The following is a 14637-nucleotide window of genomic DNA, read 5'->3' on the forward strand; positions in this document are numbered from 1 at the left end:
ACCAATTAAAAGAGCCATGAAATACAATTTTTTTTTTCATATCAAACCAACAAAATATTGTGTGTGTGTGTTTTAAGATAACATATAGTGCTGGCTAGAGTAAAGCAAAGTAAAAACTCATACTTTGCTGATGAAATTTTCAATCACTAATAATTCTTTTGGAAAGCAGTCAAACTACAGGCATCTTTCAAGATTATTAAAAATTTAGATATTATTTATTCCTTAAAGCATATTTTAGTAAAAACAATCACAAATATTAAAAAACACTTCAGTCTTCGGGTAATGATGCAGTTCTGTTTATCATGGTGCCAGATCTGATCACAGATTATGATTAAATAAACTATGGTGTATCCTTTTAATAGACTATTATATAAATATTAAAATTACTTTAAAAATAATTTTAAATAATCTGTGGAATGCTTATTTTATGTTAAATGAAGTAAACAAGATACAATAGTGAATATATATTATCATATGTATGTAAAAGAAAATTAAGGAAAGTGCAAGGGGAAATAATGAGAAAGAAATCCACTAAAATGATGTTGGATTTTTCTTGAGTAGTAGACGTAAATTTTAGTAAGCTGCCTTTCTTTTTAAATTTTCTATATTTTCCAAAGTTTCTATAGAGAGCTTGGTTTATTTATATTAAGGAGGGTAAATACAATAAGATTTTAAAAATTGAAAATGGGATTAGTGTGAACCTACCAAATGGAAATTGGGTATCTCGAATCTTTTCCCTTTTTTTATTTTCCAAGGGATCTGTGTTTATAGTAAAACTACCCAGAATATGTGTATTACATGCAGATATCTAAGGCAAGGATGGAGGACCATAAAGGTGAGTCAAGTAAAAACTTTACTGGCTTTGTGATTTTTGAGGTGTGTTCCAGAAGCAGGCAGCTTTTTCTTATCCTTTGAGTATTGTTGCAAAGTATTTATTCAAAACGCATTTAAATCTTGCCCTGAAGAACAGAAGTGATTATTTCTCAGTTACGTCAGCCAGGGGAGAACAAATATTTAAAGAAATTGAGCTGCTTGAATGTCCACATCTGTTATAACAACTTATACTGGAGTTATGGTACCTAACCTTACCCTGGGAATGAAATAAGGTGAACATGCAGATTTTCCATTAAAAATGAAGAGTTCAACTTATTTGAATAGTCTCTGAAAATAAATTAAAACTTCACGTTCTCTCATTAAAACAAAAACGATCACACAATGTGATAATACACAGAAGACCATTCAATTAACCCTATAGTCACTAGCAGGAATATTGAAAGGAAATGTTTGAGGGAGGAAACTAATGCTTGAAATTTATCACATGTCCTGCTTTCTACAATGTTCATTCACTGAAATATATGCTTTATACAAAGCAGATCTAATCGAAAGAGCAAGGAAGAGTGTGTTAATCATATGATGAACATGCCAAGTTCTGGTGTCTAAATAAAACAGGTGTCACTTAGCTCTAAAATATTTTTGGAAGGATGGGATTAGCATATACATACTACTATATACAAAAGAGATATCCAAGGCTTCCCTGATGACTCAGCAGGTATCCACCTACAATGGCAAGAGACAAGAGATATGGATTCGATTCCTTGGGTCTGGAAGATTCCATGGAGAAGGAAATGGGAACCCACTCCAGTATTTGTGCCTGAAAAATCCCATGGACAGAGGAACCTGGCAGGCTAGGGTCCAATGGTCTCAGAGTTAGACACTGCTGAGCAACTAAGCACAAGGATCTACTGTATAGTACGAGGAACCATACTCAGTATTTTATAATAACCTATAGGGGAAAAGAATCTGAAAAAGAATAAATATATACATATATATATATGTATAACTGAATCACTGCACTGTACACCTGAAAATAATATGAAAATGTAAATCAACTACAATTCAATTTTTTTTAAAAAAATTAAAAGTTCTCCTGGGAGACTGCTCTTACTAAGAAAAGAGCAGACATGCAGACTCTTCACCATGCAAGGGTTAGTCAGTTCCAAGAGCAGCCTGGAGCCAGTCTCAGAAAGTTCTCAGTTAGAGGAAATGTAAATGAAGTTGTAAAAACAACAACAGCTCCTCTGGGGAATCGAGTCCTCCTTCATCAGACATGTGTGCTTAGTTTGCATTTTAATTCTTAGAGACAGTCTGCCTTTGGAACAGGAACTCAGGTCAGAGCAGAGCGATGGGGGAGAGCTATGCTGCCAATCCAGGCAGTTCTACATCTCACCTTTCCAGGTGGTCACTGCACATCAAGGCTGAGGAGCACTGGTGGGCAAAGAGGTGGAACTGGATGCAGAGTTGTTTGTGTGGTGCCTTATCTGTGAACAGACAGAGGGTTTCAGTGGGCAGAATTATTGATTATGATTCCTTTCGTCAGATGACACTTCCCTGAACATTTTCAAAGAAGAGCAGAACCACAATCCGTACATCAACTCACATCAGCTCTGACTCCATAAATGAAGATGTTTTAGATATTATCTCCCCAAGATTGTCTCATTGCTGCCTCCTGTGCTTTGACCTACTCTCTGTTTCTTCCCACACATCCACACCAGACATTACTTGAGATCAGAGACCAGGGCTAATATTACTTCGGGAGCCCTAGGGCAGTTATTAGAGCATTTGTTACAAGCTGAATAAAAGGTCGTTGACTTCAAATAATCTTTGTAGGTAAAACGTAATTCTGCCCTTCTCCAGCTTTCAGTGACCTCCTGTTACTCTCAGGGTAAAGACCCAAGTTCTTAACCTTGTCTGTCTGATCTGGCCTCTAGCTGCAACTCTAGCTGTCTTTTGAACTTTTTTGCTGCTGTGTGCTCAGGTCACATTGCTGCTGCTGCTGCTGTGTCGCTTCAGTCATGTCCGACTCTGTGCAACCTCATGGACAGCAGCCCATCAGGTTCCCCGTCCCTGGGATTCTCCAAGCAAGAACACTGGAGTGGGTTGCCATTTCCTTCTCCAAAGCATGAAAGTGAGAAGTGAAAGTAAAGTCGCTCAGTCATGTCTGACTCTTAGCGGCCCCATGGACTGCAGCCCACCAGGCTCCTCAGTCCATGGGATTTTCCAGGCAAGAGTACTGGAGTGGGGTGCCATTGCAGGTCACACTAGCTATCTACAAACACCACAAACGGTCATCTTCCTGCTACCTCTGGGCCTTTGTGTTTGAAGATTTCCCTACCTGGAATGCTCTTTCATTCCTTCATCACTTGGCTGATTACTTCTCGTTCTTCAGGTCTCAACTCTGAAAATCACTTCCGCAGAGAATACCCTGTTGACCAGCACTGGTTCCCCACTGTGTGATACCCACTATTTTCTTTTCAAGAATTCATTGTAGTTTGTAATAAGTGTGTATGTAATATGTGTGATTGTAATATGTGTGATTGCAATATGTGTGATTATAATATGTGTGATTATTCGTTTAATGTGTGTTGTTATCTCTAGGCCACAAGTTTTATGGACCCAGGAACCATACCTGGTTTTGCATATCACTGTGTCTCCAGCAGCTACCACACTGTTTGTCACATAGGTGATGGTCAATAAATATATCTGGGGCCTGAAAGAACAATGTTATATAATTTGCCCTGCAGCCCATCCCTCCACAGCATCTCCAGATAATAGCTTAAATTCATTTGATGCAATAAAATATTGAACTACACATATTTCAACTGAGTTGAACCGAGTTGAAATATATAAAAAATATACTTGAAAAGTATTTCCTTTTTATATCTTTCTTAGCAACTCTCTTACAAGATCTAGCATAATGAAATGAAATTCTTATAAGAAATTGTTAAAGAAATTTAATTCAACATATCCTTAGTCTTTTTTATCAGATTCCTAGAGTCCTTTTTCTCTCAAAATTATAGTTAAGATCATCTTAAATAGCGTGTCCATCCCAAGTGGCGTGACATTACAGAAGATGTCCAGACAGACATGTAATTCTCCAGTTCTTGATTGCGTTAAGCAAATAGATAATTTCCGTTTTAGGAAGGCAGTGTTATTTGAAGGACAATAAAATGTCACGTCTTCCTTGCAACAGAAAATTATGTTGGGTTGGCCAATATCTATTTCAGTGCAAACAGGAAAAGTTTAGCTAGCACTTTTTATAGAAACATTGTGGTTCCGAAAGAGTGATTAGAGTTAAGGTCAGAGTAGAAAAGAAAAACAAAATAGGCTTTTCTATTCATTCTCTGAGACTTTCAGAATACCCTGTGAACCCCTGTATGAGAAGACCCTTTATATGGTAAAGAGCCATCTGGTTAGATGGGGGCCCTTCTCTAGAGGACAACTAAGTTTCTTTTCCTGCTGTCGTGTTGCTTAGGTTCTCTTTTCAAGGCCTGTTTTAACTAAATAAATACACTTGGAGTTTCATTATTGGTTGGCTCCAAAATCACTGGAGACAGTGACTGAAGTAATGAAATTAAATGACGCTTGCTCCTTGGAAGAAAAGCTATGACCAACATAGATAGCATATTAAAAAGCAGAGACATTACTTTGCCAACAAAGGTCTGCCCAGTCAAAGCTATGTAGTAGTCATGTATGGATGTGAAGGGTTGAACCATAAAGAAGGCTGAGCATCGAAGAATTGATGCTTTTGAACTGTGGTATTAAAGAAGACTCTTGAGAGTCCCTTGGACTGCAAGGAGATCAAACCAATCAATCCTAAAGGAAATCAACCCTGATTATTCATTGGAAGGACCAATGCTAAAGCTGAAGCTCCAATACTCTGGCTACCTGATGTGAAGAACTGAATCATTAGAAAAGAACCTGATGCTGGGCGAGATTAAAGGCAGGAGGAGAAGAAGATCATAGAGGATGAGATGGTTGGATGGCATCGCTGACTCAATGGACATGAATTTGAGCAAGCTCCAGGAGTTGGTGAAGGACAGAGAGGCCTGGCGTGCTGCAGTCCATGGGGTCGCAAAGAGTCAGACGTGACTGAGTGACTGAACAATAATAACAACTCTAGGAATGTGGGTACCACATGCCTGTCTAATGTCAAGTAGCAGGAAAAGAAGAAACTGTTTACTGCAAGGTAAATAATATATGAAGAGCCAAGAATTCTGAAGTATGGTATGGTTCCCTTGCCACTCTCTAAACTACTTCTCTGGTGGACCCTATCTCTCTTACAGATATTTCAATTAAAACAGTTTTATTTATTCAGCCTTATTACAAGATTTTTAAAAGATTTTAGTTAAGGTAGAAAAGACTCTCTGTGCGTGTGTGTATGTGTGAGCTTGACCTTCATATGAATTTGACTCTTGGAGCAAATTAATTTCTTGTTGCAACTGTGGTAAAGAGATGTATTTATATGTGGTCACTCCAGGCACATGAACACCATCCAGTTGTTGGGTCTGCTGCCATGGCTTGTTGGTGGCCCCTGGCTGTTTATGGTTTGCCTGAGAATGCCTGATACCTGTGTTCCTGGAGCTACCCTACCTCTGTCTAGTGAAAATTGTGTTAGTCTTCCAGAATGACACAGCCACACCACAGGGTAAGACTACTCTTTAGCACATTGCTAGAGTTCCCTCTGCTTATTTCACATCAACTCAGTAATTCCTCCCCATCCACTGCTTGCTTCTAAACAACTGAGGTATATAGTCTGATCAGCTGTCTTCAGAATTTCAATGCAAGGTACTTAGCATATTATAAAGGCTGAATTCCAGAGGAACACAGAGCAGTCTGTTTGATAATTATTTACCTCCCATCACCTCTAACTGGGTTTCCCAGGTGACACTAGTGGTAAAGAACCTTGCCGGCCAATGCAGGTAGATGTAAGAAATGAGGGTTTGATTTCTGGATTGGGAAGATCCTCTGGAGGAGAACATGGCAACCCATTCCAGTATTCTTGTCTGGAGAATCCCATAGGCAGAGGAGCCTGGCAGGCTACAGTCCATAGGGCTGCAAAGAGTTGGGTGCGACTGAAGCAACTTAGCAAGCACACACCTCTAACTGTGACCTTGGTATAGATCACACTGTCCCTTGACTAACCCTCTTTCTTCCATCTTTCTGTTCAGTGGCTCTATCTACTGCTTTGAATATGCATAGGCTCCCCTTATCTTGGGAAATAAAATACACACAAACACCTGTTCTTGATTGCTTGCCCCTTCCCCTTTTTCTAAGTGTGGCCCAATTTCTCGCTCCCTTTGTGACCAGCTTCTCTATGTGATATATCTGCTACTTACTTCTTCTCCTTTCAACTCCCTACTCAATGACAACCCCAAATCATTCAGTTATCTTGCTTTCTCAGGAACTATTCTAAACATTTGACAAGTGCTCATTCATAGAAGTTGGTACTACTATCATCTCCACTTGACAGATGAGGAAACTGAGCCAGAGAGAGATTACATAACTTATCCAGGATCACTCATAATTAAGGGGCAAAGCTTAGATTCCAGTGCAGACAGTCTGGTTCCAGAATACATGGTAGCTACACTCTATACTCTCACACTGTTTCCAATCCATTGGATTTCAACCATATGACAGTAAAACTAGTCTCTTGGAAACTTTTGTATTGACTATCATCTCTGCTGGACTTCCTGGTGGCTCAGACAGTAAAGAATCTGCCTGCAACCAGTAGATCTGGGTTCAATCCCTGGGTTGGAATGAAACCTTGGAGAAGAGAATGGCAACCCACTCCAGTATTCTTGCCTGAATACCATGGACTGAGGAGCCTGGTGGGCTACAGTACATGAGGTCGTAAAGAGACACTTAGCAACTTACACATACACATATTATCTCCACTATTGTAATACTTGAGCTAGATACACCTATGCTACATAGTAAGATATAATAATTACAGGATTGTTCTTCTTTTTTTATACAAGTATAATGAAACTTCACTAATTTGGAATGAACAGATCATTCTGATGAGGGCTGAGCTAAAGCGTGTATTTTCATGATGTTTAAAAAGGGGTTAACTGTTCAAAAAAATAAGTAAAACATATGTCAGTTGGGACAGAATTTTACCTACTCCAGGAGGAAAAATATATATATATATTTAGAATGCTACAAAGCAAATACATGACAAAGTTATTTTTTATAGCCACAGAGCTCTGCTGTGCTTAGTTGCTCAGTCATGTCTGACTCTTTGCAACCCCATGGGCTGTAACCACCAGGTTCCTCTGTCCATGGGGATTCTCCAGGCAAGAATACAGAGCTAGTTTGCAGCAAAGTCCTATCCGGAATTCAGCTTCCTTATTTCTGTTCCATCATAAGCCTCAATAATCAATCTAAGTATTTGATTCACTTGTAAACACTCCTAGAGTATAACAGTTATTCAGCAAACATTTGTTTTATCAAAAAAGAAAGATGCAGATAACTGAGATTGCTCAGGTGCTCCATTGTGTCTGACTCTTTGCAACCCCATGGACTGTATCTCGCCAGGCTTCTCTGTCCACAGGATTTCCAAGGTGAGAACACTGGAGCAGTTTGCCATTTCCTTCTCTAGGGAATTGTCCTGACCCAAGTATTGAACCCTGTTCTCCCATATTCCAGGCAGATTCTTTACCACTGAGCCACAGGGAAGACCTGCCTTGTGGATAACTGAGCGGAGTGAAAAGCTAAAATATGACCTTGCTGGTTATATTAGTCAGTGGTTCCACAAGCACAGAGATTTTTCTCTGTTTTTGTTAACTGATGCACTCCCAGTGACTAGATCAGAGCCTGCCACAATGCAACTTAATTACTATTGAATGTTTAAATGGATGACTTCTATTTGTTTTTACACAGTTCAGTTCAGTTCAGTCACTCAGTCATGTCCGACTTTTTGCAACCCCATGAACCACAGCAAAACAGGCCTCCCTGTCCATCACCAAGTCCCGGAGTCCACCCAAACCCATGTCCATCGAGTCGATGATGCCATCCAACCATCTCATCCTGTCATCCCCTTCTCCTCCTGCCCTCAATCTTTCCCAGCATCAGGGTCTTTTCCAATGAGTCAGCTCTTCGCATCAGGTGCCCAAAGTATCGGAGTTTCAGCCTCAACATCAGTCCTTCCAATGAACACCCAGGACTCATTGGACTTCCTTGCAGTCCAAGGGACTCTCAAGAGTCTTCTCCAACACCACAGTTCAAAAGCATCAATTCTTCGACATACACAGAATGCCTGAAAATGTGTGGATATTATTTCCATTTTATAGACAAAAAAATGGAAGCTCAACAAGTTAAGTAACTTGCCCAAGTCTAGAGTTAGCTACATCCAGCACTAGAAACTGAGACTTTGCTCCCAGGAATCAGTTAATTATTCTGTTTAAGAGATAAAGATATGGAAACTTCAGCAACATTCTGAGAAAATGCACACCACTGCTGCATTATCTATTGTCATTACATACTTTCTGGTCCCCATGAGAGGCATCGTTTCTATTATGGGTCCTATGATTCCATGCTATCAAGAAGAAGAAACAGTTTTGCATCTTACTCTTCAAAGCTTTCTTTCTCTTCATTGCCTGCTTCTCAAAGAAATGAAAGCGGTATCCCAGTGCCTCTCTTTCTAATAAAGGTCATCATGTTCTCCATGAGACTTTGTGCAGCTGGGAATACACTGAAGACTCTACTGTCTGACCATCTTCTCCTCAGGAGAACTTCATCTTCCGGGTTTTCACAGCCTTTCAGTCCAAAACTATGACACTGAAACTTGGCTACGTGATTCTTCAATGCTTCTGTTTTAACCTAAATTTTTAAAGGCGTTCTGCCTACTTTTCCTTCTAAAACAAAGTATTTTTAAAAAATAGACCTTATAGTTCACACTGTTTTCCTTACAATAGTACAGATTGTAAGAAACCCAAAAAATTCACAAGTGAAAGTGAAAGTCACTCAGTCATGTCCATGTCCAAAAGTCCATGGAATTCTCCAGGCCAGAATACTGGAGTAGATGGCCATTCTCTTTTCCAGAGAACTTCCCAACCCAGGGATTGAACCCAGGTCTCCCACATTGCGAACAGATTTTTTACCAGCTGAGCTACCATGGAAGAATTCTGTGGGGGGGGGGGTGGATTAAAAGTGATTTTTTGGGAGGAGAGACTGAGATTTCATTAAGAGGTATAGGGTGTGAAAAGAAGAACTTGTAGAGGAGGAGGAGAAAAGCTTGAAAAAAGAGGCTTTCTGTAGAAGAGTCAGAAAAGCCCAAGTACAGTTTGCAATTATGGGTATTTTGTTTTGGGACTAAGATTGAGTTAGAGCTGGGCAGCAGTGGGAGAGACTTCAGAACAGCTACCCACCTCAAAGAAGTCTAAGACCTTGCCACAATTTGGGGGGTTACAAACTGATAATTGGTAGCCAAAAACCTCATACAGGAAAGAAGGCTAAATGTTAAAAATCCCTTCTGAGAGGAGCATTCCAGACTACACCTAGCAGTAGTTGTTCGCGTCTCTGGCTCTCGGAATACTATCTACTCCCTCCCACCCCTGTTTCAGTGCCTGGGTCATCTGCTTTCACAGCTGGCTCCTCAGGAGACTCTGAGAAGTTGAAATGCACTGAAGTTGTACCTCATCCCAGAAATTTTACTTCATGCTACCAATAAAGGGAAAATGTAAGGGGGAAAGTTGTCCCTTCAGAAATCTGGCCTACATTATATAAATGAAGTACAGGAGTTTCTCAATACCCTAAAACCCTGGCCAGCCTTTTATGGGGAATATTTCAGGGCAGAGAAATTTTGACTGCATACTACTTCTCTGTGAGAAGAGTGTAATAGTTTCTCCCATAGAAGTTGATAAAATCTTTGGATACTATACTTCCAAATAACCAATTAGTCAGTTTTCCACTGCTGCTGCTGCTGCTGCTGCTAAGTCACTTCAGTCGTGTCCGACTCTGTGCGACCCCACAGACGGCAGCCCACCAGGCTCCCCCGTCCCTGGGATTCTCCAGGCAAGAACACTGGAGTGGGTTGCCATTTCCTTCTCCATGTGTGAAAGTGAAAAGTGAAAGTGAAGTCGCTCAGTCATGTCTGACTTGTAGCGACCCCATGGACTTCAGCCACTGCTAGGAAAATTTAAATCTCTTTTCCAAACAAAACAAACAAAAATAAATAGTTGTTTTTCACTAGGAGGACATTTTACTCGAATACTTATTTCAAAATTCCAATAGAAACTTATCGCCAAATTTAAGTGATTTTTGTTTTTTTATTTTTAATGTATTTGAGAAATCCTTTCTTCCTTAAGCATACTGCATCTTTCTGTTCCTCTTCAATTAACTACCCACAGGGTCACTGAAACCTTCTTTCATCTCCTAACTGATTTCTGTCTCTCTAGTCTCTGCTATAACGTGACCCTCATAAAATCCCACATTCAGTCTACGGTATAGAAAAAAAGCGAATTCTAAAACAGACTCATAGACATAAAACACAGAATCGTGGTTGCCCAAGTAGAGAGAGGGAGGGAGAGGGGTGACAGGGAGTTTGGGGTTGGTAGATGCAAGCTATTACATTTGGAATGATTAAACAACAAGGTCCTAATATATATAGCACAGGGGACTATATTCAATATCCTGTAATAAACCATAATGGAAAAAATAGTTTTAAAAAGGAATGTATATTGGTGTATAAGTGAGTCACTTTGCTGTACAGCAGAGATTGGCACAACATTGTAAATCAACTACACCTCAATAAAAAAAAAATCATTATCAAAATAAAAAACCTGGTTAGAATCCTGGTTCCACTAGTTATTAGCTGTGTGACCTCGAGCAAGTTACTTGAATTTGCAGGGCATTAGTTTCCTCAGTTAAATGGGAACAGTAGTAGTTCTAGCCCATAATATTATCAGTAGGATTAAAAGGGAGAATGTATAGGGAGTCCTTAGAACAGAGCTTAACACAATGACACAAAGTAAGCTCTCAGGTAGTATTAGCTATTACTATTGGATCAGCTAAAAAGTATGTTGGCTTCTTCCATAAGATGTTATGGAAAAGCTTGAACAAACTTTTTGGCCAACCCAATATTTCAGCTACATTAGACATGGCCTTCATTATACCAGCTGCACCTACAGACCCTTGTAAGGGAAGTTCTTCAACACACAATACCACTGAAGAGGCATCCCCAGGCCACCATATTTTGTACAAGGATTATATATATCCCAAGCATACTCAATTGGACAAGGTATACAAGCCTAAGACATTGCCTTGCCAGTGAAGGAACAATGAATTGACAAAGCAGATATTTGCTCTCTTGAGAATCTGAATTTGGAAACGTTGAGGAAATAAGGAAGTTAGCATCAAGACCAGCAGCAGGAGGAAGCAGATATGGTAAGTAAGCAAAAATTATAAAGTTAAGAAATTATATTGACAGGAGAGAGACTGGGCAGTTGGAAATGGAAACACAATCAAACAGGTAGAAAATAACTAGGTCCAGAGATAGTAGAAGACTACCAAGGCTTTCATTTATTTCAACAGTTGATTCTCTGGATAGTGATCCACCCTCCAACTTCAGCCTACCTACTCCAGACCATGATATTCCATTATAATAAACCTCCCCTTGCTTGAGTTAGCCTGAGTGGCACTCCATTGCTTACATCCCAAAGAAACTAAATGACAACAATGGTCGCTGAAGACACCTTAGTTGAGTTGGTAATCAGATCCCTATATTTAGCAATTATACTGCCCATTAATAAATCAACTCACTGCCCTCCAGTTCACCCTATACGCTTTCCCTACATTCTCCTCATCCTGAAAGGACTCCCATTCTTTGGGGGCATATGCACAGCTTAATTTTCTTTCAAGAGCTATGTCAAACCCCACTTTCTTCATGAATACCTGGGACCCACACCAGATAGAACTAGATCCAGGCTTGCAGAACGTGAAGAATATATAGCTTTCTTTAATTAAATACATGTAAAACTAGGCCCAGGGCCTAGGAAAGGACCTGTGAGTTGAAAGATTTTGTGGCCTGAGCTTCACTAGCTTAACCATATATCTGTCTCTGGTGTGAACTTAGGAGAAACTTTTCCTCCATCAAATTATTCTACCAGGTACATTTACAGCAATGTGTATAATTATACAGACTTGCTAGAAAAATTATTACCATCTTACACCTTGCCTCCCACTTTGAGAACATCATTTGGGACTGGGCTGCAACAGTCTTCCTTCCTTTTGGCTAGAATTAGGGATATCTGGGGGCTTCCCCAATAGCACAAAGGGTAAAGAATCTGCCTGCAATGCAGGAGACACAAGTTCCATCCTTGAATCAGGAAGATCCCCTGGAGGAGGGCATGACAGCCCACTCCAGTATTCTTGCTTAGAGAACCCTATGAACAGAGGAGCCTGGCAGGCTACAGTCCATGGGTTCGCAAAGAGTCAGACTTGACTGAGTGACTAACTCATTCACACATACACAGGAATATTTGAACATAGTCAAATTCACTTAGAAGTGTCAATATCGCCTGGTTATAAGCTCTGTGGAAGCAGGGTTCATATCTATTTTGTTTCTACCTTTAGGCCTACGTATCACAGTGCTTGGCACAGAGGATGAACTCGATAAATATTTGCTGAATGAATGAATGAATGCACAATCTTACAAAAAGACTCTGGCTCTTTAAAACAGGGACTATGCTCTAAATACTCTCTAATTCCATATTGTACTATATTTTATTTATAGTGTTGTGTTTGTTTCAGGTGTATAGCAAAGTGATATATATATATATGTATATATATATGAATTAACAAAAGCAGTTCCTGTCTTTTGATGGGGAGCTCGTGGTTTATAATATAAATGGCATTATTTTGAGATAGAGATAACTTAGGTAAGGCATTGGGTTTTTGTTTTTTTTTTCTTTTTGCAGCTTGAGGCAGTTGTAAAATAACTTAATGTAGCTTTTTGCAACTGTGTATTCTATAGTATTTTTTTCATTTGGTGATATTTTAACTGTTAATGTTTATGGCATTGTGCTTTGTTCAGTTCAGTTCAGTTCAGTCACTCAGTCGTGTCCGACTCTCCGCGACCCCATGAATCACAGCACGCCAGGCCTCCCTGTCCATCACCAACTCCCGGAGTACACTCAAACTCATGTCCACAGAGTTGGTGATGCCATCCAGCCATCTCATTCTTGTTCGTCCCCTTCTCCTCCCGCGCCCAACCTTACCCAGCATCAGAGTCTTTTCCAGTGAGTCAACTCGTCGCATGAGGTGGCCAAAGTATTGCAGTTTCAGCTTTAGCATCAGTTCTTCCAATGAACACCCAGGATTGATCTCCTTTAGAATGGACTGGTTAGATCTCCTTGCAGTACAAGGGACTCTCAAGAGTCTTCTCCAACACCATAGTTCAAAAGCATCAATTCTTCGGCGATCAGCTTTCTTCACAGTCCAACTCTCACATCCATACATGACCATGGGAAAAACCATAGCCTTGACTAGACGGACTTTGGTTGGCAAAGTAATGTCTCTGCTTTTTAATCAAGGTTGGTCATAACTTTCCTTCCAAGGAGTAAATGTCTTTTAATTTCATGGCTGCAATCAGCATCTGCAGTGATTTTGGAGCCCCCAAAAATAAAGTCTGACACTGTATCCACTGTTTTTCCATCTATTTTCCTGAAGTGATGGGACCAGATGCCATGATCTTTGTTTTTTGAAAGTTGAGCTTCAAGCCAACCTTTTCACTCTCCTCTTTCACTTTCATCAAGAGGCTTTTGAGTTCCTCTTCACTTTCTGCCATAAGGGTACTGTCATCTGCATATCTGAGGTTATTTATATTTCTCCTGGCAATCTTGATTCCAGTTTGTGCTTCTTCCAGCCCAGCGTTCCTCATGATGTACTCTGCATATAAGTTAAATAAGCAAGGTGACAATATACAGCCTTGACGTACTCCTTTTCCTATTTGGAACCAGTCCATTGTTCCATGTCCAGTTCTAACTGTTGCTTCCTGACCTGCATACAGGTTTCTCAAGAGGCAGGTCAGGTGGTCTGGGATTCCCATCTCTTTCAGAATGTTCCACAGTTTATTGTGATCCACACAGTCAAAGGTTTTGGCATAGTCAATGAAGCAGAAATAGGTGTTTTTCTGGAACTCTCTTGCTTTCTCCATGATCCAGCGGATGTTGGCAATTTGATCTCTGGTGCCTCTGTCTTTTCTAAAACCTGCTTGAACATCTGGGAGTTCACGGTTCACATATTGCTGAAGCCTGGCTTGGAGAATTTTGAGCATGACTTTACTAGCCTGGGAGATGAGTGCAATTGTGCGGTAGTTTGAGCATTCTTTGGCATTGCCTTTCTTTGGGATTGGAATGAAGACTGACCTTTTCCAGTCCTGTGGCCACTGTTGAGTTTTCCAAATTTGCTGGCATATTGAGTGCAGCACTTTCACAGCATCAGCTTTCAGGATTCGAAATAGCTCAACTGGAATTCCATCACCTCCACTAGCTTTGTTCGTAGTGATGCTTTCTAAGGCCCACTTGACTTCACATTCCAAGATGTCTGGCTCTAGGTCAGTGATCACGTTATCGTGACTATCTTGGTAGTGAAGTACCATTTATTAAATTTAGAAAAAATAAAAATTAAATAAATAAATACTCTCTTGGAAGGACTGATGCTGAAGCTGAAACTCCAATACTTTGGCCACCTCATGCGACGACTTGACTCACTGGAAAACAGTCTGATGCTGGGAGGGATTAGGGGTGGGAGGAGACGGGGATGACAGATAATGAGATGGCTGGATGGCATCACCAA

The 14637-nt window shown here is 40.2% G+C and overlaps 1 protein-coding gene across 2 annotated transcripts in view; it reads right to left on the reverse strand.

Annotated features, from left to right (window-relative positions):
* PTGER3 (prostaglandin E receptor 3) overlaps positions 1-14637 on the reverse strand; it is a 96940-nt gene that overhangs the window by 6377 nt on the left and 75926 nt on the right. For both annotated transcript variants that reach the window (XM_055402059.2, XM_055402057.2), the window contains one exon: positions 2228-2318. In XM_055402059.2, coding sequence (XP_055258034.1) covers positions 2228-2318 — 91 coding nt within the window. The remainder of the gene's footprint in view (positions 1-2227; positions 2319-14637) is intronic.

The sequence above is a fragment of the Moschus berezovskii genome, chromosome 4 (assembly GCF_049115385.1).
Source record: "Moschus berezovskii isolate FMDL1 chromosome 4, NW_MosBer_1.0, whole genome shotgun sequence".
Classification (NCBI taxonomy): domain Eukaryota; kingdom Metazoa; phylum Chordata; class Mammalia; order Artiodactyla; family Moschidae; genus Moschus; species Moschus berezovskii.